The 26,582-nt window shown below is 45.6% G+C and overlaps 1 protein-coding gene across 1 annotated transcript in view; it reads left to right on the plus strand.

The window, feature by feature from the left end:
• The first annotated feature begins 14,447 nt into the window (after nucleotides 1-14,447).
• LOC129783009 (potassium/sodium hyperpolarization-activated cyclic nucleotide-gated channel 1-like) overlaps nucleotides 14,448-26,582 on the plus strand; it is a 204,705-nt gene continuing 192,570 nt past the window's right edge. The window contains exon 1 of the mRNA XM_055792628.1: nucleotides 14,448-16,260. Coding sequence (XP_055648603.1) covers nucleotides 15,875-16,260 — 386 coding nt within the window. The 5' untranslated portion in view covers nucleotides 14,448-15,874. The remainder of the gene's footprint in view (nucleotides 16,261-26,582) is intronic.

Here is a 26,582-nt window from a genome sequence, read left to right on the forward strand (position 1 = left end):
CGGCCAGTGTTAAACCACGACACATAGGCAATGGGAATAGGTCTAAAGTGTTAGCACATAAACTAATCTACTCTTAATTCTCACCTGAATACCTTGACTCACATAGGGCTACATGCTGCTGTTACTAGATTGTTTCATGTAAACAACCTCAACCGTGCAGATAACTTGACTACCTCTGTACTTTTCTGTTGGCTGCCGGGAGGGCATATTCCTTATATAGATATGAAACAGCAAGAAGCTGAGCAAATAAAAGTGAAGGTCCAATTCAGCAGTATTACCATGTTCTTTCTTAGTTTTTCTCTCACCAGAGAACATGCTGCTGGCATTTTATCTGACAACAATAGTGACAACTGTCGCATTATCGATACAAGTCTGACGTGTGTCCAGGGGGAAACCCTCCCATTGAGCCACGAGGTTCAGAAAAGATCCCCTTGCTTTCCAGACTCCTCAGAGAGGAGTCTAGGAACAGATAGATCCAATTCTAGTCTCAGCCTGGCACTTTTCTGTGCCAGGAATCTGCCTTAGGCTTAATTTTAGCAGGTGGACAAAAAAGTTCAGACATTTTTGTAAAAAGAGTTAGACAAAACACAGTATATTTCTCTTATACCCAGTAGTGGTAACTTTTCTTTTTAGAATTTCCAGAATATCCAAGATTTTAAGAAAGAATTCATGTTTGCTGAAGTGTCTTTTGGGCAGGAAATAAGCCCTGGTCTTTCTTCCAAATATGTATTCAGTTTTTTCCAGTTTGAGTCCACAGTCATGAATGGAACCCACTGAACCCACTGTTCTCCTGTTGCCAGTAAATATTTATTAAATCCATTGGCAAAATGTCTCACCTTCCTGTAGAGCACCAACTCTCTGTAGGAGTTACCTCCCCTGTCTTAGCTGGAGAGATTCAGTGATGGACATAGACCTTTCAGAATTACAGATGAACATAACTGGAAGGTAGAGAAAGGAAAGGTGTTTGACTTTAGAAAAAAAAAAAAAGTTAAGAATACATACTACTACAAAACAACTGGCATTTTCAGTCATGAATTTGAAAATTAGGGAGTGCCTAAAGTAACATCTCTTATCCTACTGTGGTTTTGTCAGTGGAATGTTTGCCACAGTTTTCAAAGTATAAAGGAGTACAGAGTACCTAAGACCATCATTCCCAAACAGATCCTCATTGATGAATTCTTTTTAATAAATATATATGTTTTTACGATATTATCTCATATGTACTTTGATCACAGGCAATTTTTGAAATTTATATATATGAATAAACATCATGTCTACATCTCTCACAATGATGAAGATAAAAAGCCTAGACAACTTGGACATAGTAAAAAGTGATTTTGTTTATAAATGATGGCATATCATATTTTAAAGAATTATGGACTGCTTTGATTTTCAGAAGCCATAGTTCTTGCAAATTGCATAATGCTCTAGGAAGCCTATCTCCCATGCAAACATAGGAAAACATATCAGTGATGCATGGATTTTAAAAAAAATCTATTAAGCTTATAATACTTAGAGGAATGAAACTCTGAGTGCAAAAAATAAATTACAACATTATTTTTATGTCAGTGTTTCAATGCATAGAAGGGATCCATCACAAACATTTAGCAATTTTTAGATTGAGAAAGACAGACATGGGTAGCACTTTGGGGTCTTTCTTATTCATGTTAAATAGAAAGGGCTCAAATACAGCAGTACTGAATAGCAGTAGAAAATTAAAAGAATAGTTATTGAATAGCCAATAAAAATGAAGATATAGGTTACAAATCTATCCAAGTTGCTGAAAATACAGAATACAAGAATAAAATCTACCAAGACACTAACTTATAACAGGGGTTCTCAAACTACGGCCCGCGGGCTGGATATGGCCCCCCAGATCCTCAATCTGGCCCCCGGTATTTACAGAACCCCCCCACCACCCCCCGCCAGGGGTTGGGGGGGGAAACAAGCAGCCGCAGATGACTTCCTGCCACTTCATCTGTGCCGGCCCCCTGTTTAAAAAGTTTGAGGACCCCTGTTATAGAATATTAATTGGGAAGTGATTCTTCACACAAGTGATGTGCAGGGAATGCACTACTGGATCACCTACAAAATGACAAAAAGTGCTAGGATTCTCATTTGATTAGAAATATTCAGCTTCATTAATTTCATAATTATACTAGAGTAAAAGCCTCAGTATTTTGTGGACACAAAATGAAAACAGCACAAGAAGAATCTATTATAGTCCCTGCCTGGAGAGGCTGTATTTCTTAAAGACAAGAAAACAGGTGAGCCAAAAAAACAAAACCAAGTTTAGAACATAATAGCTCATCACCAAAATCATGCATATTCTTTGCAACTTGCAACCTAGTGTATAAGGAGAGTTATTCAAGCATTTCAGGAAAAGCAAGTTTTAGATTCAGAGCTTTCCAGACCTTTTTTCTACTGCTACCACTACCTCATTTCAGGTTGTATTACAGTCTTCTACTTACCAGATTTGACTTTCCAGCATGAAATATTATACTCTGAAATTATATCTTTCTTACAAAAGAAATTGAGGTAACGTATTAGCTAAGATCAACATCATCTACCCTCTGTAGTTCATTACCATCAGAGAAGGCTGTTGTGTTTTTGAATGCCATTACAAACAAGCAAGAAAGGAGACCTCTCTATTAATAAAGTGCCAGATACATGCTTCCCATGTTTATCTGTGATTGCTGCACATGGCGTATATTTTCTCACAAGCCTTGAAAGCACTGGAGGATATTCTTTGCCTTCAGTTTATTCTTCTTCTATGTGAAGTAGTATCTTGTAACCAATTTGAAAGATCACATCTTGCATAGACTGCTATCCCTATTTATCTGAAGACATTTTCAATTTTTTATCCTTTTTATAATATCTTGCTTCCCCTGATGCTCAAATCCTACCCGATACATATGATAAAGTTCTTTTAGTTCCTAAGTAAGATGTCTCTTACTTACTCACTTCTATGTAAGAAGTCCCCTAGGCGTGCTACTCTGGCAGAGGTGCTCCAGAGCGGAGGATAGTGCCAAGGGACCGTGGGGAGCTTTCTGTGAACCAGCAAAACAGAGAAAGGAGGGCAGAGAGAGAAAGAGAGGGTGCCCCAACCTCCCCACCGCTAGAGCGGGAAGCATTTGAGACCCTGACGAGCAGCAGCTCTGACACAGTGTAGGTGGGGCCAGGAGTGAAGGCAGCCAAACCCCTAAGCATACAAAAGCAGCCCCCAGGGAGTATGAGCGATCAGGACCAGTGTGGTGCAGTGTGGTGCAGTGCAGTGCAGTGCGGTGCAGTGTGGTGCAGTTGGCACTGGCAGGATGCCGTCCCCCTAACGGCTCAAAAAGGTGAGCTCCAGTAGTGGTCACCACCCCTCCCAGAAGAAACCTAGTCATGGTTTCCACTCAACCAATAGCCAGCACCAGAAGGCACGTGGCGACTCAGACTGAGCTTCCACGTAAACATGCAGCTGTCCAGGTCTCAGGCTACAGGGAGTGCCTGAGCCAGTCACTGCTACTGGAGGGCAGCAGGGATAACACCTGTGTGAGGTGTGAACAGGTGGATGACCTGCTCAGCCTGGTGGCAGAGCTGAAAGAGGAAGTAAAAATGTTAAGGAGCATCAGGGAGTGTGAAAGGGAGACAGACTGGTGGAGCCACTCTCTACCATCACTGAGACAAATGCATTGGATGGATGCATCACAAGTGGGGGCTCCCCCACCCTCTTGCCACCAGGCAGAAGGAGAGGACCTAGTTGATGAAGAGGGATGGAAACAGGTCCCTGCTCGGGGCAGCAGGTGAATCACCTCCCGGCCTACTTCACCTTCCCATGTACCCCTATACAAAAGGTATGCAGCTCTGGAACCTGAAGGCCAGGAAAATGATGATGTGAATGAAAGCCTGTCCAGGTTGGAGTTGCCTAAGGAGATTCTGTCAACCCCACGCATCATGACCAGATCTGCTAAGAAAAAAAGAAAGGTGGTTGTCATTGGTGATTCCACTCTGAGAGGAATGGAGGGCCTGATATGCCAACCGGACCCAACCCATAGGGAAGTCTCCTGACTCCCTAGGGCCCAGGTAAAGGATGTTACTAGAACTCCCTTGTTTGGTACAGCCTGTCAAGTAAAAAGGGGGGAATCCTCTCAACCCCAGGTGTTTTATCTGTCTATTAGCACCCCAGGAAAGCCGAGACCCTTGTGCCTGACCAGTCTGTCAGCGTCCCATTACAGGGATCCTTCACTGAACAGTCCCACTGGATCAGAGGGCAATTGGACTGCCTTGTTCAGGGAAACACGCCAACAGCATCAGGGGGACCCCTCAGCGGGTCTTCCCACTTTGTTTAAATGTGTTACCTGCTGCTGGCAACTTAGTGCCCACAAAGGACTCACACTAACAGTTTACGGCATAACACTATTATAAAATTGTGACAAGTTAAGATTCGTAATTGCCAGTGATAGGGACTGTCTGCAAAAACAAGCTTGAAATGATACACAACCTAACTATATACAACCAAAACCTTAATTACTAATGACAGCTAGAATGAGTTAGTTATTTAGCATGCATAAGTCAAAGTTCTTACCCAATAGGCATCCCTATGGGGGAGAAGACAGGTTCAGCCCGTCAACTGATCCCAGAAGTTATGATGGAATCTTCCCCCAACTTCTCCCCTCATCTGTCCACTTTTTATACTTCATCGTACATTGCATATTAATTCATCATACACAGGACTGGTTACAAGTTTCTCACTTTAATGCAAATCGGTACGCATCCTCAGATAGCACTATTGAAGTTCTCTGCTAACTATGCATGCTCCCCAGGTGGGGTTTGGCCCTCTTTTGGGGGGGCTATTTGAGTTGGAGGTTGTGATCTCCCACTACCACTATTATCTTTGTCCTACTTTAGACTAATTTTCTGTTGATGTCAGTGGATTGCAACACCTTATCATCCTGTTTCCTCTCATAGCCTGAACTTTCCTCAGTTGAAGGCTTCTTTCTGCATAACTTAGATAATGGTGTTCTTTTCACTGTCTGTTCTCATGCTCCCCAAGGCTGACTCCCTTGATTAAAGTCCCTTCATTCATAACAATTTTAGAGTGAGTCAGCTTGACCTAGCCTTGTGAACACTAAATCAGAGTTGGGTAATCCAGGAGTTTAGACAACAATTCCCACTGCCCTTTGGACTTATTTCAGTCCAGGACTAGTCCATTTCCATCACATTTAGGCAGAGCTTGAGTGACTCTAGTCATACATATCGTTGTTACTGATAGGTATCATGTGCCCAGTGAGGTGTAGTAGTACCTTGGAGGCAGGTAACTTTGGGAGGGAGGTGTGTGTTAGTATTACAATGAGATTATTTCATCTGAGGAAAGTAATTTCACTGTAGAGAGCTTTATGGCAAATGCTGGAGGCCACGATGCCTGTGAAGGACCTTGAAGGCTAAAGAAGAAAGAAAGATAAGGTTGGCTGAACGCCTGGAAGAAAAACGGGATATGAAGCGAGGCTGGAGTGGATGCACGATGCCACATTAGCAGCTGGCTGAGAACATGAAACTCAAAGAGATAAGAAGGAAGAGAGAAAAAAAATGCAAGAAGTTCAGTGTGTTTGTAGCTTAGTAATTAACCAATTATATGTAGCCAAGAAGCGCGTGAACAGTATTGATTAACCAATGATATTTTAGTATGGTGCGCGTGAACAGCGAACAAGAATATATAAGCGTGGGTTTTGGACTAACAAAAGGTCTTCTGATGGGATTCAGGAGTCCGTGTCTTCATCTCCTCATTTCACCACAATGATTGGCTCAGCCATGGACACCTCATGGATTCTTTGCATGACAGCTGGTATGCAGCTTATCAGCTGTGTGGTGCCATCAAGTTCCCCTTCCTGCAGGGAGCATGACAGAGCATTGCCGCAGGGTCCTCGCTCTGCTCCATCCTCTGTCACTCCTATCAGCATGTGCTGAGCTGGCAGGACGTGTTACTTAGGGAGCCATGGTAAAGCAGATTTCGTGCATGCCAACCATCCTGAAGGCGATAGCTGTATTTTACCCTAAAAAGCTTTCTGTAATACTATGCTTCTATTAGGACCTAATTTTTCTCTAATTCCCCCCCTCGCGGTGATTTTATCACACAGCCCTCTGATTATTATCCATTACTGGTTTTCCAAGCTGGCAATGATGACGTCCAAATAACAAGAAGTCTGAGGGCAATCAAGAGGGACCTCAGGACCTTGGGGTGACTGGTTGAGGGATCAGGAGCATAAGTAGTGTTTTCTTCTGTCCTTGCAGTTGCAGGGAACGATGGGGCATGTAATCAGAAGATTACACAGATCAATACATGGCTCTGGGCCTGGTGTCACTGGCTAAATTTTGGATTTTTTGATCATGGGTCAGTTTATACAGCACCAGGCCTGTTGGCAACAGATGAGGTTCACCTGTCTCAAAGGGGGGAAAGGATTCTAGGTCAGGAGTTAGCAGGGCTCATTGAGAGAGCTTTAAACTAGATTTGAAGAGGGAAATGGATAAAACCAAGCTCATTAGAGATGAGCCTGAGGGCAGCATCCCAATGTTGGAGGCGAGATTGATAGCACAGCTGAAGTGCATCTATACCAATGCCTGAAGCATGGGTAACAAACAGGAGGACCTGGAAGCCATTGTGCAACAGGAAGACTATGACATTGTTGCTATCATGGAAACATGGTGGGATACCTCACATGACTAGAGTGCTGCAATAGATGGCTACAAACTCTTCAGAAAGGATAGGCAAAGAAGAAGAAGCAGTGGGTTAGCTCTGAATGTCAGGGAGTGTTTTGACTGCCTAGAGCTAAATGATGGTAACAACAAGGTGGAATGTTTATGGGTAAGGATCGGAGGAAGGCCGACAAAGTGGATATCCTGGTGGGAGTCTGTTATAGACTGCCCAACCAAGATGAAGAGATATATTCTACAAGCAACTGGGAGAAGTCTCAAGGTTGCTAGCCCTTGTTCTTATGGGGGACTTCAACTTACTGGATGTCTGCTTGAAATACAGCACAGCAGAGAAGAAAAAGTCTAGGAGGTTCCTGGAGCGTGTGGAAGACAACTTCGTGACATAGCTAGTCAGTGTGTCAACCAGGGGAGATGCCCCACTGGACCTGCTGTTTACAAACAGAGAAGGACTGGTGGCTGATGTGGTGGTTGACAAAATCTTGGGAATAGAGACCATGCGATGACAGAGTATTCGATTCTTGGAGAAGTAAAGAGGGGGGTCAGCAGAACCGCTACCTTGCACTTCCAGAGGTCTGACTTCGGCCTGTTTGTCACTCTAAACTAGAACTTTGCTGTCACAATATGCTGAAGGCATGCAAAATTGGAATATTCACATGAAAAGCGGTGCAAATAAATTCTGGGGGAGATATATTTCCCTTTAAAATTATATTTTAAATGAACAGTTATTTAATTTTGCTATATATGCCAGCTGGCTATATGCTTTTGTAATTTTTACATTCTAAGATATCTGCTGAAGAACTGTTGGTGGTGTTAAGCATATTTGATCAATGTCTTGAATTGAACAGCCTGCATGTATACAATAAGTGAATACATCAGAAACCATTTTAAAAAAAAGGAAAATCCAGAATGTTCAATAGTTACATGGATCTTCTAAGAAAAAGTAGCTTAAATAGAACATGATTCAAGAGGGAACGAGAGGAAATGCTTGCAATGTCCGAGTTTCTGTGGGGCTATTCAGAATGGGATGTTGCACAGTGAGCTGTGCTAGCACCTTGCAGCTGAGCCTGAGAGCAGTACAACTACAAGAGCAGAGGGGCAGGGCAGCACACAGTTATGACTCAAAATCATGCTTCAAATCCCTGCTTTTTCCTGGGTCCCTGGAGGCAATAAGCTGCACTAATCTTTTTCCTAGAATAACTTTTCCTTCTTGCATGCCAGCTCAGCTGCACGAGCATGTGCATTAAGGGGAAGAGAGAGCCAAGAGTCCACCCACTCCCTTTCTGCTAGCCAGAGAGGGACATAGCAGGTCACATCCAGTGCTGCGGTAGCATGCATAGGGGATTAGGTGGGTTCTGATAGCCTTTTACTTACCCGTGTGTGTGCATGAGTAACTTTATTCACATGAGAATTCCCTTAAAATGAATGAGATTATTCTTGTGAGTACATTACCTTGTTTTGTTGTAAGCTTGGATTCTGAGTGAGGTACACAACCAAACTATGTTTTGGGCAATAGGAGGTTATGCATCATTGTCATGTAAAGGGGGGGGGGGGGGGGGGAGATTTTCCTGACCTCTAGTGTTTGATCTGTCTATCACTGTCCCAGGAAAGCCGAGACCCTTGTGCTCGATCAGTCTGTCAGCATCCTGTTATAGGGACACTTCACTGAACAGTCCTGCTGGATTGGAGGGTAATTTGACACTGACTTGTTCAGGGAAACATGCCAACAGCATCAGGGGGACCTCTTAGTGGGTCTTCCCACTTTATTTGAATACATTACCCACTGCCAGTGACTGCTAGTGCCCACGAAGGACTAACTAACAGTTTACAGAATAACACTCTTTATTAATATGAAATCATGACAAATTAAGGTTCATGATTGTCAGTGATAGGGACTGTCTGCAGAAACAAGCTTGAGATGATATACAACCAAACTATAATCACTAATAACAGCTAGCGTGAGTTAGTTATGTAGTGCACATAAGACAAAGTTCTTACCCAGTAGGCGTCCCTATGGGGGAGAAGACAGGTTCAGCCCGTCGACTGATCCCAGACGTTACGATGGAGTCTTCCCACTCTCCCCCTCCCTGTCACGGTCCACTCAGTGGACTCGTGATGGTTCGTTAACTATGATCTCGAAGTGCAAAAATCAAGGCGACCATGCCAAGGGGTTATGCTTCAATCAAACAGCACAATTTTATTGTTTGCCCGTAAAGCGGCATGCGATAGGTAGAAAGACAGAGAGTGAATAAAAGGTAAAGTAAAAAGAAAAGGAAAGAGGATTATAGCTACCACCACGGGTCCAAGGCGTCCCTATGGTCCCAGGTCCAGGCAGCGTCCCGCCGGTCCTTCCGATCATTGTGATCCTTGGTGGGGAAGATCTCCAAAGTTCAGTTGCTAAGAAGGCATTTTTTTATGCCAAGCAACACACCTTGCTCCTCCTCTGGTCCATGGACTTCTGCCAGTCTCTGCCCTCTTGAGCCAGGTTATCTTGCCCCAGAGGCGGGTAGCTTCAGACCAGGAGGCGTGTTCTTGTATTGTTTTCTGGTTCGTTGTTATGACCACGGTTGTGATCCATCTTCTGGACAGCTGTTATGCGGCCTTATTCAATCCCAGGTGGCAGGGAACGGCATAGTACTCCTCGTACCGTGCAGTTCTCTTTCCCAGGGCCTTTGTGTCTTGGTGTCCATGAGGACCACATTCCATCTCCAGGTCTCCGTTGGCAATGTTGAGACAATATTGTTCTCTTTAGACCGACTCTTACACTCCCCCATTCACTTTTATGCTTTTCTTTACTCTCAGGTGGAGCTTGAGTGAGTCTAGTCATACATTCTTTTATTATTGATTGGTGTAAAATTATCTCGCTTGTCATTTAAATATATAGCCGATAAAAAATATAAAGTGCATGCTCGATGAGGGGTGGTCGTACCTTGGAGGTGGGTAACTTTGGATGGAGGTGTGCGTTAGTATTATAACAAGATTATAATGGGCAAGGATCATCTAAGGAAAGTGATTTTGCCACAGTTGTTGGCTCAGCAACAGACATCTTCTCTTATATCTCCCATTTGACTGCCGCTATGTGGCTTATCAGCTGTATGGTACCATCAACTTCCCAGTCCTGCAAGGGAGTACAGCAGAGCCTGGCCACAGTGTCTCCACTTCGCTCCACCCTTCATTGTTCCTCTAGGATAGCAGGTTGTGCTGCCTAGGGAACTATGGTGGAGTAGATTCCATGCATGCCAACCGTCCTGAAAGTGGCAACTGTGTTTTACCCTAAAAAGGTGCCTACAACACTACAACTTCTGTTAGACCCCAGTTTTCTGTAGTTACGCCCCTCTCCCCCCAAGTGATTTTCCCACACTGTTTAAGAGCCTGGTTGACAGAGTCCCTTGGGTGACAGTCCTGAAGGGCCAAGGGGGTTCAGGAAGGCTTGACATTCTTCAAGAAGGTAGTCTTAAAGGTGCAGGAGCAGGCTTTCCCCATGTGTCAAAAGACAAGCCCGTGGGGGAGAAGACCAGCCTGGCTGAACAGAGAGCTTTGGATGGAATTCAGGGTAAAAAGGAGAGTTTATCACTTTTGGAAGAAGGGGCAGGCAGCTCTGGAGGACTATGAGGATGTCACGAGATTATGCAGGGCAAAGATCAGAGAGATGGAAGCCCATCTAGAACTCAGGCTGGCCACTGCCATAAAAGATAACAAAAAATGTTTTTACAAATACATTAGAAAAAAAAGGCGTGCCAAGGATAATCTCCATCCTTTACTGGATGAGGTGGGGAACATTGCCACAAAGGATGAGGTGATATGGAGAAATAGTGTGAAATAGGGACAATGGACATCGACTGTGATTGTATATGTCTGCTCAAGGAATGTGGGTATGGTGACTGGTCATGGGTGTGGTGTCTGGCCACATAGCCACACAGCTTTGAGGAGACTAGGCCTACCCTTCTTCCTCTAACAAAGGGGCTATTTATAAAAAGGATGAGAAAAGGATGAGAGACATTCCAATGTTATCTAGAGGGAGTGCTAAGTCTCCTTGCTGGAGAAGATCAGATGGTCACAAGGACATGAATCACCTACAAACCTGCAAGACCACCACATTCCTGGCAAAGGACTGATAAGCTAATTAACATACGAAGCGAGAGTAAGTTGGGTTTAGGTAACGAATATGTATAGGCGTTAATTGAATATTCATTTGTTTTATTGTATAAATGTGAGATGGTTCCTCACTTCGGGCATGCACGCTTGTGGAGGAGCGATCCCCTGTGCATCTGAGCGCAATAAACATACCTACTTTATAACTTTCGAGTTATAGAGAGGAAAAGGCTGAGGTACTTAATGCTTTCTTTCCTCAGTCTTTAACAGTAAGACCAGTTACCCTCAGGGTACTCATCCCCCTGATCTGGAAGACAGGGATAAGGAGGAGCAGAATGAAGTCCCTACAGTCCAGGAGGAAATGGTTAGTGACCTGCTGTTCCATTTAGATGTGCACAAGTCTATGGGGCTGGATGGGATCCACCCAGGGTACTGAGGGAGCTGGCAGAGGAGCTCTCCAAGCCACTCTCCATCATTTATCAACGGTCTTAGCAAAGTGGAGCCGTCCCATAAGACTGAAGGATAGCCAATGTGACACCCATCTACAACAAGGGCAGAAAGGAGGATCCGGGGAACTACAGGCCTGTAAACCTGACCTTGGTGCTGGGGAAGGTTATGGAGCAGATCATCCTGAGCACCATCACGTGGCACGTGCAGGACAACCTGGGGATCAGGCTCAGGCATAGAATTCATATCCAGTAGTTCATTTACAGAGGCCTGCAAAGGCTGCCCGTATTCCCTCACCACAAGATTTATTTGCCCTACATCTGACGTGCGGAATTAGACTCTATAACTCGAAAGTTATAAAGTAGGTATGTTTATTGCGCTCAGATGCACAGGGGATCGCTCCTCCACAAGCGTGCATGCCCGAAGTGAGGAACCATCTCACATTTATACAATAAAACAAATGAATATTCAATTAACGCCTATACATATTCGTTACCTAAACCCAACTTACTCTCGCTTCGTATGTTAATTAGCTTATCAGTCCTTTGCCTGGAATGTGGTGGTCTTGCAGGTTTGTAGGTGATTCATGTCCTTGTGACCATCTGATCTTCTCCAGCAAGGAGACTTAGCACTCCCTCTAGATAGCATTGGAATATCTCTCATCCTTTTCTCATTCTTTTTTAAATAGCCCCTTTGTTAGAGGAAGAAGGGCAGGTGTCTCCCCGTCTCCCCTTTGTTAGAGGAAGAAGGGCAGGCGTCTCCTCAAAACTGTAGTCGTCTCCTCAAAGCTGTGTGCCTATGTGACCAGACACCACACCCATGACCAGTCACCATACCCACATTCCTTGAGCAGACATATACAATCACAATCGATGTCCATTGTCCCCATTTCACACTATTTCTCCATATCACATCCATCTGTCACTGCCATAGTCCCACTATTGTTAAAAAACAACATCAGTTATCCAACCATCTAATTTTAGTGTGTATATCTAAGGTCATATGTCTTTTATCCCAGTAGTGGCCTAGAGTAAGAAAAGAACAACCATTTTTTTTCCATTCTTGCTGCTAATTGTTTGTTATTTTATTCATATTTCTCTTTAATAAAAGGACACTACTTACTCTATAACATGTATGATTTCATTATGGCAATTTCCACTACCTCATATTTTGGTATCACCACTGGAAAGGGGAAAAATCATCTTAGAGTTGGAATTTATTTATAATCACTAATTCATCTACTTTCCAAATAGGAGAAGTCAAAGACTATGGGAATCTGCTTTCAAACTTAAACAGACAGTGTCTGCAGTAGCAGTACTTCCACCCAAGTACTTGTGGTAATTCAGGACATTACATTTGTTCAACTGCACATTGTAATGTTTGCTTCTGCCTGTTGGGATAGTTTATTCCCCTCCTGTGCGGTAGAGATGCGTTTGGCTGCAAGAAAGTTGCTGGTGTGAACTGGGAAACAGAAAGTCTGACAGGAATAACTGGGACAATCCATCCACAGTTGTGTGTTTGATGTCACCATTTAGCCTGCATCTCTGAGGCAGTGCAATCAATAGGGAATAGTGCTTTGTGTTCTTCTAATTACACATGCTAGTAATTGAAATGTGCCTACCACCAGCACAGCTAGCTATGAGTAATAAAAAGTACCTTTGAAAAATAATTACATAAATGGGTATCTCAAAGATAGCAAGTGACATATAGCTCTAGATTAGTGCTGAGATCATCTCTGGACTCCTTTGGATTCCTTTTTAGTTGCTGGTAAAACTGAAGATTTAAATCAACATTGAAAAGATTTATACATTCATATTGTTTTCCCCAAAGTACTCATTAAAAATAAAAACACTTTTCAACATTCTGAATTTTAAAAAATATTCTGAAACATTTTTAAAAAGTAGTGTAAATTTAAATCATTGTTTTGAAAGTCTTCGGGTTCATCCCCCCACCCCCCACCTACCCCCCCACCCCCATTGGCTTAATAGCTGAAACTTCTTGATTTTCAATAATTTGAAGATTTTGCTTTTAAGGTGATCTTCCTACAACTTAGAAACACCTGGAGCAGGCCTTCCTCTTTGTAAACACTTAGCAATCATCATCTTTCAATAATATAATAATATATAATAATATTATATTATTTCAATAATAATTTCTAACTTTATAATTTGGTGACAGACATTGGATGAGGGAAGGAGGAGGACATCATCTGAGGTGTAAGAGGGTTTTGTCTATCAGCAGCTGTGCAATACCCATCAACAGATGTACACAGAGTCTTCACTATTTTAGGAAAAAATCATACAGAAAAGTATCACTCCAGATGGGGAAGGTTTATGTATGTCAGCTCTAACCAATCACACTGCAAGCATATTCCTTCCTATGCTGGTCACTGCCCAGCCTCCAGCAATCCATCCTGGTGCATCTACACTTGCCATCCTCTTCCACATTAACATCATGTCAATATTAACATCTTCCACACTTAACAACACATTAACATCATCCAAACCTTGAGTGTTTGAGTGCACTAAGCATAAACATTCTGTTAGAGTTGGAATTGCTGAGAAAAGCCTTCAGATCCAGTTCTGAAACACAACTCCCCAGCACACCTGATTTGCACTGTGCAAATTGTGGTGTGCAGATTTGCACACCTATTTATCAAGTTTGTTTTAAACATCTGTTTTGTAAAGGAGGAACTGGGTAACAACGAAGTGACAAATACCATTGAAAATATCAGAGCCAAGCTTGGGAGACTTTACTAATTCATTCTTAACATTTTTTTAATGTGCAAAATTAGAAGTGTGTTGAGAATTTGTGAAAAGCAAACCTATGTCAAACCCAGTGGAGCCCCAGGACCTATGCATATGTGCTGTAAAACATGCCTTTATGCTTTTGCAGGTACGCATAATGTTATAGCTCCTGTGATATCATCTGAAGATATTGATTCCCCATCATTCTGTAATCCAAACTCACACCTTTTAGGGGTAAATATCAACACATTTCAGTTTTCAGGAGAGACTAAGGCCCTCCTTGCTCATGGCTTGTAAACAGCTGCTTACCATTGGCAGAACTGGAAGTACTTGATGCTCTCTCAGATCCTACCTCACTCCACAGCTCCCCAAATACTATACTTTATTGTTAATGTGCCCCTGAGAATTTGGGTGTCTTTCCACCCCTCTTCCAAATGTCCCCAAGATAATGTGTGTAGAGATACCCAAGGCAATACATATCCCATTTCCTTTGAGTTTACTTGCTTTATCTGGAAGCTTGAAATACCTTCTGCTTCTTTCCAGTCCAACAGCTTTTTCTCTGTCTCCTGGAGGCTTCTTAATTATAACTGATGCACTTCAATATGAGGTTGAGTGAGCTGAGCATGGACTCCATATCCCTGTTTACAAACAAACAAAACCAAAATCACCGCTTGGCATATGTGAAAAACTTGTATCTGCACTTGGGTACACCTGCCATTTTATGCTTTTACAGTAAGACAGGCAGGCATCCGTGGTGGCATAGTCCTCCTGCATGCTGTCATGCCTTCACAGCAGGAATTGCACCGCTGCGTGCTCCAGCTGCATGTGCAGCAGCCCATGCATCACGCACCCGTATTCTCGCATGCTCAGCCACCTGTTTTCAGTCTGTGTAACGTTCAGGAACACAGAAACAGCCACTCAGAGGTAGTGAAATGTTGTCTAACTGGAGCAAACTGTTGTGTGTGTGAAAACAAATGTCACTCAAAACCTAGCCTTCCCTCCTTACACCCCCTCCATCTCTCTTGCTATTGCACACACACTGCATCAGAAAAGGATAGGTTCTGATTTAATTTGCAGCAGTATGAATCCAAAATGCCTGTGCTACCTCCGGTGCCATCACTCGGCTCCATTACCAGGCAGACACATTCCTCTTGCTCTCTTCCAGTCAATCTGCTCCATGAGAAGCATGAGACAGGCTTCACAAGAGACAGGCTGCATGCAAAGCGCAAACCTGTGAGATCTCTCCACAGTTTCATTTCCAGCCACTATTTCCCGCTCTCAGTGTGGAGGCACACTACCACCCAGAACCTCACTGCTCAGTTCACCCAAGGTGAAATACAAACCCACCCATTTTGTTGTATTTCTGTTGGAAGAACAGGCAGGGCTGCCGACGGGGAACCTTGGGGCAGCCCCACGTTCTGCCGAAAAGCCCCTCTCCTCCCCATCTCTCTCCACCCGACAACCGTGACCTCAGGTGTCACCGCCTGCCACCGCCATATGGAAGGAGGGAGGCCGGCCCCGCCCCGCGGGCCTCCGCACTTGCGCTCACGTGTCGAGTTGCCACCAGGCCCACGCGCGCCGCGGCCACGAGGACAGATCCCGCCCCTCCCCGCCGGCTCCTTCCCCTCCCCTCGGCCCGGGTGCTTCAGCCCCTCAAGGACTCCGGGGCGCTCGCTCAATGTCAGGCGGGCGTTGTGGCGCGGCCGCTGGCAGGGGGCGGACGAGGGGAAGCGGTGCCAGCCCTGCGCGAGAGCGCGGTTCAGAGTCAGTGGCGCTGGCCATGCCGGGCGGCGCGGTGGCGCAGAGCTGAGCCCAGCCCAGCCGCGTCGCTGAAGGGCACCGGCGGCGGCGAGGTTTCCCCGCGCTCTCCAGCGGCTGGGGCGCGCCCGCCCCGCAGCATGGAGGCTGGGAAGCGCAGCTCCTCTTCCGGCAGCCGGGACGATGGCAGCGCTAACTCCTTCCCAGCCAAGCCAGCGACCCCGGCGGCGAAAGCGCAGAGCAGCCCTGGCGGCAGAGGCAGCGTCGTCGTCGTGAAGGAGCATGACAATTCGGTGTGCTTCATAGTGGACGGTGGCGGGGGAGAGGAGCCCGTGGTGGGCTTCGAGGATGCCGAGGGTCCCCGGAGGCAGTATGGCTTCATGCAGCGGCAGTTCACCTCCATGTTGCAGCCGGGAGTCAACAAATTCTCCCTTCGCATGTTCGGCAGCCAGAAGGCAGTGGAGAAGGAGCAGGAAAGGGTTAAAACTGCGGGGTTTTGGATCATCCACCCCTACAGCGACTTCAGGTGAGAGCGGGGCTCCTACTGCCGCACGGGGCGGGGGGTGGCCCCGCCGCGGGAGGCAGGGTGGCAGTCCCTCCGCCTCGCACCTCGCCCAGCAGAAACTTCGGCAGCCTCTGGCCTGGGGGGGTGGGGTGGGGCGAGAACCGGCGCTCGCTCGGCGGCCGGCCGCGCGCCCCGCGGAGGTGAGGGGCTTCCCCTCCGTCGCCACCCCCGCGGGCGGGCTCTGCCTTGCCCTTTCCTTCCCTCACTCCCCGCGGCGCCTCGTTGCTCCGCTTGGCGACTGAAACATTGCCTCCCCCGTCCCCGGCTCGTGCGGCGGGGAAGGGGTTGGAAGCCGGTGCGAGGCGGTTGCCCTGCCTTCCGCGGTCCATGCATCGCTGGTGGGCCGGCTGCGGGGCTTGGCCCGGAGCGGCGCTCTCCGGCGTGCTGCACCCGATCCGCGCCGGCCGCCTCCGTGGGGCTGCGGGCACCGCCCGGGCGGCGCGGCGCGGCGGGGAGGACGCGCGGGCAGCGGTGCTGTCCCGGGTTGGTCGCGTTGCGGGGCCCGCCGCATTCGCTGCGTCTGTCGGGCGGGGAGTGGGCGGGGGCGCCACTGGAGCGGAGGACGGCCCTGCATAAGGGTGGGAGAACTTGATGGGGTGCACGCAGCAACACTAACTTAATAATTTATTTAAAATCCTTGGGGCCGCGTTGGGCAAATGCCGGCTCCTTCCTGAGTGCCTGGTGTAAACACTTGTTCATGGTGTCGTGTGAAGGAAGCACTTTTTTGTCAGAGTTGCAGTAAAATAACTTTATCCAAGCTAATGCTATATGGGAAACTAGGTTCAGAGAGTGAGCGGTAAATGTGATGCTAAACTAGAACTTTGCTGTCACAATATGCTGAAGGCATGCAAAATTGGAATATTCACATGAAAAGCGGTGCAAATAAATTCTGGGGGAGATATATTTCCCTTTAAAATTATATTTTAAATGAACAGTTATTTAATTTTGCTATATATGCCAGCTGGCTATATGCTTTTGTAATTTTTACATTCTAAGATATCTGCTGAAGAACTGTTGGTGGTGTTAAGCATATTTGATCAATGTCTTGAATTGAACAGCCTGCATGTATACAATAAGTGAATACATCAGAAACCATTTTAAAAAAAAGGAAAATCCAGAATGTTCAATAGTTACATGGATCTTCTAAGAAAAAGTAGCTTAAATAGAACATGATTCAAGAGGGAACGAGAGGAAATGCTTGCAATGTCCGAGTTTCTGTGGGGCTATTCAGAATGGGATGTTGCACAGTGAGCTGTGCTAGCACCTTGCAGCTGAGCCTGAGAGCAGTACAACTACAAGAGCAGAGGGGCAGGGCAGCACACAGTTATGACTCAAAATCATGCTTCAAATCCCTGCTTTTTCCTGGGTCCCTGGAGGCAATAAGCTGCACTAATCTTTTTCCTAGAATAACTTTTCCTTCTTGCATGCCAGCTCAGCTGCACGAGCATGTGCATTAAGGGGAAGAGAGAGCCAAGAGTCCACCCACTCCCTTTCTGCTAGCCAGAGAGGGACATAGCAGGTCACATCCAGTGCTGCGGTAGCATGCATAGGGGATTAGGTGGGTTCTGATAGCCTTTTACTTACCCGTGTGTGTGCATGAGTAACTTTATTCACATGAGAATTCCCTTAAAATGAATGAGATTATTCTTGTGAGTACATTACCTTGTTTTGTTGTAAGCTTGGATTCTGAGTGAGGTACACAACCAAACTATGTTTTGGGCAATAGGAGGTTATGCATCATTGTCATGTAAAGGGGGGGGGGGGGGGGGGGGGGGGAGATTTTCCTGACCTCTAGTGTTTGATCTGTCTATCACTGTCCCAGGAAAGCCGAGACCCTTGTGCTCGATCAGTCTGTCAGCATCCTGTTATAGGGACACTTCACTGAACAGTCCTGCTGGATTGGAGGGTAATTTGACACTGACTTGTTCAGGGAAACATGCCAACAGCATCAGGGGGACCTCTTAGTGGGTCTTCCCACTTTATTTGAATACATTACCCACTGCCAGTGACTGCTAGTGCCCACGAAGGACTAACTAACAGTTTACAGAATAACACTCTTTATTAATATGAAATCATGACAAATTAAGGTTCATGATTGTCAGTGATAGGGACTGTCTGCAGAAACAAGCTTGAGATGATATACAACCAAACTATAATCACTAATAACAGCTAGCGTGAGTTAGTTATGTAGTGCACATAAGACAAAGTTCTTACCCAGTAGGCGTCCCTATGGGGGAGAAGACAGGTTCAGCCCGTCGACTGATCCCAGACGTTACGATGGAGTCTTCCCACTCTCCCCCTCCCTGTCACGGTCCACTCAGTGGACTCGTGATGGTTCGTTAACTATGATCTCGAAGTGCAAAAATCAAGGCAACCATGCCAAGGGGTTATGCTTCAATCAAACAGCACAATTTTATTGTTTGCCCGTAAAGCGGCATGCGATAGGTAGAAAGACAGAGAGTGAATAAAAGGTAAAGTAAAAAGAAAAGGAAAGAGGATTATAGCTACCACCACGGGTCCAAGGCGTCCCTATGGTCCCAGGTCCAGGCAGCGTCCCGCCGGTCCTTCCGATCATTGTGATCCTTGGTGGGGAAGATCTCCAAAGTTCAGTTGCTAAGAAGGCATTTTTTTATGCCAAGCAACACACCTTGCTCCTCCTCTGGTCCATGGACTTCTGCCAGTCTCTGCCCTCTTGAGCCAGGTTATCTTGCCCCAGAGGCGGGTAGCTTCAGACCAGGAGGCGTGTTCTTGTATTGTTTTCTGGTTCGTTGTTATGACCACGGTTGTGATCCATCTTCTGGACAGCTGTTATGCGGCCTTATTCAATCCCAGGTGGCAGGGAACGGCATAGTACTCCTCGTACCGTGCAGTTCTCTTTCCCAGGGCCTTTGTGTCTTGGTGTCCATGAGGACCACATTCCATCTCCAGGTCTCCGTTGGCAATGTTGAGACAATATTGTTCTCTTTAGACCGACTCTTACACTCCCCCATTCACTTTTATGCTTTTCTTTACTCTCAGGTGGAGCTTGAGTGAGTCTAGTCATACATTCTTTTATTATTGATTGGTGTAAAATTATCTCGCTTGTCATTTAAATATATAGCCGATAAAAAATATAAAGTGCATGCTCGATGAGGGGTGGTCGTACCTTGGAGGTGGGTAACTTTGGATGGAGGTGTGCGTTAGTATTATAACAAGATTATAATGGGCAAGGATCATCTAAGGAAAGTGATTTTGCCACAGTTGTTGGCTCAGCAACAGACATCTTCTCTTATATCTCCCATTTGACTGCCGCTATGTGGCTTATCAGCTGTATGGTACCATCAACTTCCCAGTCCTGCAAGGGAGTACAGCAGAGCCTGGCCACAGTGTCTCCACTTCGCTCCACCCTTCATTGTTCCTCTAGGATAGCAGGTTGTGCTGCCTAGGGAACTATGGTGGAGTAGATTCCATGCATGCCAACCGTCCTGAAAGTGGCAACTGTGTTTTACCCTAAAAAGGTGCCTACAACACTACAACTTCTGTTAGACCCCAGTTTTCTGTAGTTACGCCCCTCTCCCCCCAAGTGATTTTCCCACACTGTTTAAGAGCCTGGTTGACAGAGTCCCTTGGGTGACAGTCCTGAAGGGCCAAGGGGGTTCAGGAAGGCTTGACATTCTTCAAGAAGGTAGTCTTAAAGGTGCAGGAGCAGGCTTTCCCCATGTGTCAAAAGACAAGCCCGTGGGGGAGAAGACCAGCCTGGCTGAACAGAGAGCTTTGGATGGAATTCAGGGTAAAAAGGAGAGTTTATCACTTTTGGAAGAAGGGGCAGGCAGCTCTGGAGGACTATGAGGATGTCACGAGATTATGCAGGGCAAAGATCAGAGAGATGGAAGCCCATCTAGAACTCAGGCTGGCCACTGCCATAAAAGATAACAAAAAATGTTTTTACAAATACATTAGAAAAAAAAGGCGTGCCAAGGATAATCTCCATCCTTTACTGGATGAGGTGGGGAACATTGCCACAAAGGATGAGGTGATATGGAGAAATAGTGTGAAATAGGGACAATGGACATCGACTGTGATTGTATATGTCTGCTCAAGGAATGTGGGTATGGTGACTGGTCATGGGTGTGGTGTCTGGCCACATAGCCACACAGCTTTGAGGAGACTAGGCCTACCCTTCTTCCTCTAACAAAGGGGCTATTTATAAAAAGGATGAGAAAAGGATGAGAGACATTCCAATGTTATCTAGAGGGAGTGCTAAGTCTCCTTGCTGGAGAAGATCAGATGGTCACAAGGACATGAATCACCTACAAACCTGCAAGACCACCACATTCCTGGCAAAGGACTGATAAGCTAATTAACATACGAAGCGAGAGTAAGTTGGGTTTAGGTAACGAATATGTATAGGCGTTAATTGAATATTCATTTGTTTTATTGTATAAATGTGAGATGGTTCCTCACTTCGGGCATGCACGCTTGTGGAGGAGCGATCCCCTGTGCATCTGAGCGCAATAAACATACCTACTTTATAACTTTCGAGTTATAGAGAGGAAAAGGCTGAGGTACTTAATGCTTTCTTTCCTCAGTCTTTAACAGTAAGACCAGTTACCCTCAGGGTACTCATCCCCCTGATCTGGAAGACAGGGATAAGGAGGAGCAGAATGAAGTCCCTACAGTCCAGGAGGAAATGGTTAGTGACCTGCTGTTCCATTTAGATGTGCACAAGTCTATGGGGCTGGATGGGATCCACCCAGGGTACTGAGGGAGCTGGCAGAGGAGCTCTCCAAGCCACTCTCCATCATTTATCAACGGTCTTAGCAAAGTGGAGCCGTCCCATAAGACTGAAGGATAGCCAATGTGACACCCATCTACAACAAGGGCAGAAAGGAGGATCCGGGGAACTACAGGCCTGTAAACCTGACCTTGGTGCTGGGGAAGGTTATGGAGCAGATCATCCTGAGCACCATCACGTGGCACGTGCAGGACAACCTCGGGATCCAGTCCTGAAGGGCCAAGGGGGTTCAGGAAGGTTCAGGTTCTACACCTTCTTCTACACCACCCCATGGCTCAAAGATTGTCACTTCTTCATCCATGGTGGTGGAAAGGTAGAGAAAATAGTAAAGTGTGGAAAAGAGCATAGTTTATACAATGTTTACAATCGGGGTTTCAGGCTTATACCAGAATACCACACCGATCTGTTTGACATCTTCATAAGATATGGTGGCTATGAATTGCATACTTGAGACAGTGCGTTGGATCAACTGTACAAAACATGGAATTAAACATGGGAGGAAAAATAACAATGCAACACCACATAACATATAGAAAAGGATGTGTTTGACCCATGGGGTACCTGGAAGCCATGAGAATGGATCAAGATCCCAACTCTCCCAGGTCTGGACAGGGACAAGGGCCAGTTTTCATATTCCTGAGGTGATATGTTTAACAACTTGACCATTAGTATCAATTTTTAAAGAACATTTAGAATCATTTAGCTTACCACAGACACCCCCTTCTTCAGCTAGCAGGTAATCAAGAACCATTTGGTGTTGGAATATCCCTGTTCACATTTGTGTGGCCTGATCTGCCAACAGATCAAGGGCACGGGCAGTCTCACTGGTGATAATTTCTAGGATGGCTTGTAATCGGATGATGCGATTTAAATCATAGATAGGTTCTCGAGCACCACTAGCCATTTTGTTAGGGTTCCAAGTGGCTGGCCTATAATGCTGTATAATTCATTCTGGTGGCCACTCATCCTTTCCCCAATTCTGAGTTCTCCCACCAGTGAGGGAGGTATCAATCGATGGTTTTTCTCTTATTAGGTCATCATATACTCTGATTCTTAATGCATTTCCTTGAATTTGGGGTAAGAGAAAAAATAAGGGCCAAATATACCCTATATAACATATTCCTGACCAATTAGGGGTAATTTGTTGTAGGCATACTGTCCACAAACCCAATAGCGGCCTTGTAAGGCCCAGGTTCCATTAGGGAAAGGACCAATCCATTTTTTGTCCTTACTTGAGGCATCGTAATATAAAGTGTCCTTGTTTCCCAGTGGTCCACCTGTAACACCTCTGGTGGAGTTATAACTGCATCTTCATGCCCCTGCATTTAGATTTCAGGAATAATTAGATACTAAGGGACTTCCTGTTTGGTTGGTACTGGACCAGAATTCTTTGAAAGAGACTCTGGTTCCATTTGGGTATCGCCAAGCCCAATGAAACTCTTGTGTTACATACATCTCTGCAGTAGTAATACCTCGCTGACAAGTAAAACCAGCTGACAAGTTAAACCCTTTATCCTTTGCCATAATACTGATACATTTGTGATTATTATATGAACATCGTATCCAACTGCCAGTGGATAACTGAACATGGGTCTGATTCCACTTGCCCTTATACCTTGAACAATTATGAGGTTTACACTCTGGCTATACAATTGTAACCGGGTGATAACATCCATTCACAGGTGCTTTGTCCCAACCATACCACTACCAATTCTCCCACTTGAGTGTTACCTTCCCCCTTCAGTGATTATTTTTTATTTGGTTTTTATTTGCAAGGCAGCAGCTCAATATTTCCATATATTACCCTCTCATTTAGCAGTGGCATCTGTAAACCAAATATTCTGAAAACAGGGGGGCAACTTGCACCACAGGGGAAATTGTACTGTTTTCAGTTTTCAAGGCAGCTTCTTCCTGAATAGCCAAGGTCTTGGCAGCACCCTCTGAAACCTCAAAAACATTGCAGTAATGTTCTATCTGAGCATACCATTTCCTCACCAAGGCTCATTGTGCCACCCTGTCAGGGGGTGGTGTCCCAGTCAATACAGGTTTTATCACCTTAAAAGGACCTCTGAGCGCTATTGGTTGTTTATGTATGGTGTATTTGGCCTCTTTCAGGGCTAAGCTGACCATAAACAAATCTTTTTCCCAGATGGAGTACTGTTTCATGGCATCCTTAAAGCTGGGAGAGTAGAACCCAATAGGTCAAGTGGGTCCTTCAGGGCCCTTTTGCCAAAATTGTATCAATAAGCCTGACTTGGAAAATCCCCATTCAATTTGGACTGGGTCAGAAGGATGGACTGGGCCAAGAGCCTGATGCTTAGCAGCCTTAAACACTAACAGCTGGATAGATGCTGTAAGCTCGGCAATGTTTGGCACAGTAGCTGTTAATAGGCCTGAGTTAACATTAAGCCTTTGATAGTCTACAGTTAGTCTCCATTTCCCATTTGGTTTATGAACAAGCCATACTGGGGAGTTAAAAGGATAGCTGGCACTATCATTCCTAATTCCTTTAACTCCTCCAATACTAGGATTATCCCTTCCCATGCCTCTAAGGGTAACAGATATGGTTTGACATTCATCAGTCGTGAGGGAGGGAGCAATGGTGCAGCGTGTAACAGCCTTATATGTATAGATGGGGTGCCAAATGTCCAATTCCTCCCCTTATCATCAACCTACACCTTACCTTTCAGAACATCAAGTCTTAAAAGATTAAGTGAAAATGGTCCCACAATCATCGTTACTGAAGTGGCTGTATCCTCCCCGGGTAATTGCAAAACAACAGCAGCCAATGTTTGCACTTGAATATTACCAAAAGCATCTGCAACAAACATATGCCGCTTAGACAAAGTTATGCTGCTTTGTGCTGCATCTTCAGTTTTAATAGCTGAAATTTGGGCTCCAGTATCTACCAGGAATGTTATTGGTACCAACTTAGGTTCCACAAAACAAGTAATTAATAAATCACCTCAGTGATTTTCAGTGAGCTGCCTAATGTGAAGCCACCCTTCACTGCCCTGCTCACTACAAGGGGGCGAAGGCATTAGTTTCCCATTGGCCTAGGGGATGTGGTTGGCTTCAGTAAGGGGGCACTAGGAACAGGATTCTCATTCTTAACCAGTGGACTTTCAGGCCATCCTAACACCAGCTTCTCCAATTTGTCAGTCAGCAACCCATTCATAAGATCTTGGGGAATACCTTTCCACCACCCCATGGTCCACAGACCCTTTTGTCTGTGTCCTTTCTCTCTCCCACTTGGTGATGCTACAGGAGACATCCTTTTATTGTTAGCTGTTTGTGGGGAAAGTTTCAATTCTGTGCGCCTTAACCCTTTTGGGTCCATTTTGGTGGATGGAGTGGTGACAGCCGTATTTACATTCATAATTTATTAATTCTTGAGCAACTTCTCCCCAAGTCCACATTTTCTTTTCCTGGGGTTTGTGATTAGGGGTCACTATCCCTTCTAATGCAGTGATAGTCCTTTTACCCTGGGACATCACCTCTATTTTCCCCTGTAATTCAATACCAATTGCTTTTAAGGAGTCAGGGAAGCCCCTTATGCGAAAAGTCATTCATTCTGGGTCGACCTGTATCATTGGGGATTCCTGCTTAGGTCTAAGCTCCTGGTCATACATCATTTGCAGACATACTGCCTTCTGTACGTTTTCTACTAGTTGGTCAACTGTCCCCATAATAGCAAGGGCATCCCCCCTTTTCCAAAGGGTTATGACCCCCAGCCCAACAGGCTGATCTTTGGGTCAGGGACCAGGGTGCACAGTAGTTGCCAGTGGTTAGGAACACTCCTGGCCCCCAATAGCCCTTGGCTTCCTTTTTGCTCAACAATATCTGATCCCCCCCAGACAACGACACTCTCCAAACATATTCCATCTCTGACTCCTTAGGAGTCCAGCTGAACTCTTTTTTCAATTTAGCCAATTCAGTAGCAGAATATGGAACTTCTTTAGTAGTAGTTCGAGGAAATTCATGGGCATCATCCTCATATTTAAATTCAGTCTTGACCAAGGGTTGCAGAGAACAGGTGGGGACATCCAGTTTGTCCAACTTTGATTTTGCTTCCTCTAATTTATTACTGGGATATTCAATATTTTTTTCAGGGAGCGAAGAACTGCCCTCACCTGTGAGGAATTGCTCTTTCAAAGCAGATTGTAAATAATTTGCTGGGTTCTTTCCTCTTTCAGTTGTCCCTTTAAGTTCTCTACTTGCCCTTGCAAGGACTGGACCAGGTCTTGTAAAGACTGGATGATTTGGGATTCTACTATGCGTTGTTGTTCTCTGGCCTACACAGCAGTGACTAGGCTAGCACCCAATACAGCACGAATAATTGTTTTTCCTTTTCCATACCGAAGCCTTGCATCCTTTTGGAAAGCACTGATTCAGTCGGTCACACTTTGCAAATTATACCAATTATTCTGTGCCCAGTCTGTGCCTGGCACAGGGGGTGAGCCTTATGTTTCCTCAAGAAGTTGTACAACACATCTTTGCCTTCAGGGGCAGTCTTTTTGTCACTCATATCTAAAAGGCAGAGTGGTTGTCTCAGGGAGGCAACTCGTTAGTTTCTACAAACTTCACCCCTTATGCCCCTGAGAGGTGAACACATAATTCAAAACGGGTGAAACATGACACTCTCACTTCCAGGTATCCTGTCCGCGATGCAGATTTAAATGTTCTGGTCCGGGAAAGCCTGAGCCAGGGAGATTCGTTGTTATATCCAGAGTGAGATGAAGACACAAACAAGGTCAAATGCCCCCAATCAAGGAAGCTTATTGGAAGAAAGTGTTCATAAGAAAATAGCAATAGGAAAGGGAAGGAAGGATAGAAAAGAAGGAAACTTAGCAAGCAGTCAGGACAGAGTTGCAAGAGATAGTCACCACCGTGGATTGAGCAGTGTCCCGTTGGTCTGTAGCTTCCTTGTCTGTCAGTGGTAGGGGTCTCCGGATTGTGCCCCTGCTTTTCAGTTGTGCAGTCTTTTATAGGGTATTCGGGGAGTCCGTTTCCCTGACAATGGCACGTACTGCACGTCTGTGCATGCTCCCCATCTCGGTACGCTGGTTCCGAGGGGCACACATGACGGCCATGTGGTCCTTTGCCACGGACTGCACATGCCTCGGCAGTTTGAGGTGGTTGGTTGTGTCTGGACATGTCCTCCAAAACAATGTGGCTGTTCCTTGACCCTGACTGATGTCTGGTTTCAGGTGGCTGTTTGCTCCTTGTCTGTTCACAACTGCTGAGTTCGGTTAAACCGCCAGGTCACCACACACCAAGCTTGCCAGTAATGTGAACAATCTTTGAGACAATCAGTTCACAATAGGGTCTCCCACAAAGGGGACTTTGAAGATCGTTTAGTTCCAGCCCTCTGCCATGGGCAGGGACACCTTCCACTAGACCAGGTTGCTCAAAGCCCCATCCAGCCTGACCTTGAACACTTCCAGGGGTGGGGCATCCACAACTCTGGGCAACCTGTTCCAGTGTCTCACCACCCTCATAGTAAAGA

This window comes from Falco peregrinus, chromosome W (assembly GCF_023634155.1).
Source record: "Falco peregrinus isolate bFalPer1 chromosome W, bFalPer1.pri, whole genome shotgun sequence".
Classification (NCBI taxonomy): domain Eukaryota; kingdom Metazoa; phylum Chordata; class Aves; order Falconiformes; family Falconidae; genus Falco; species Falco peregrinus.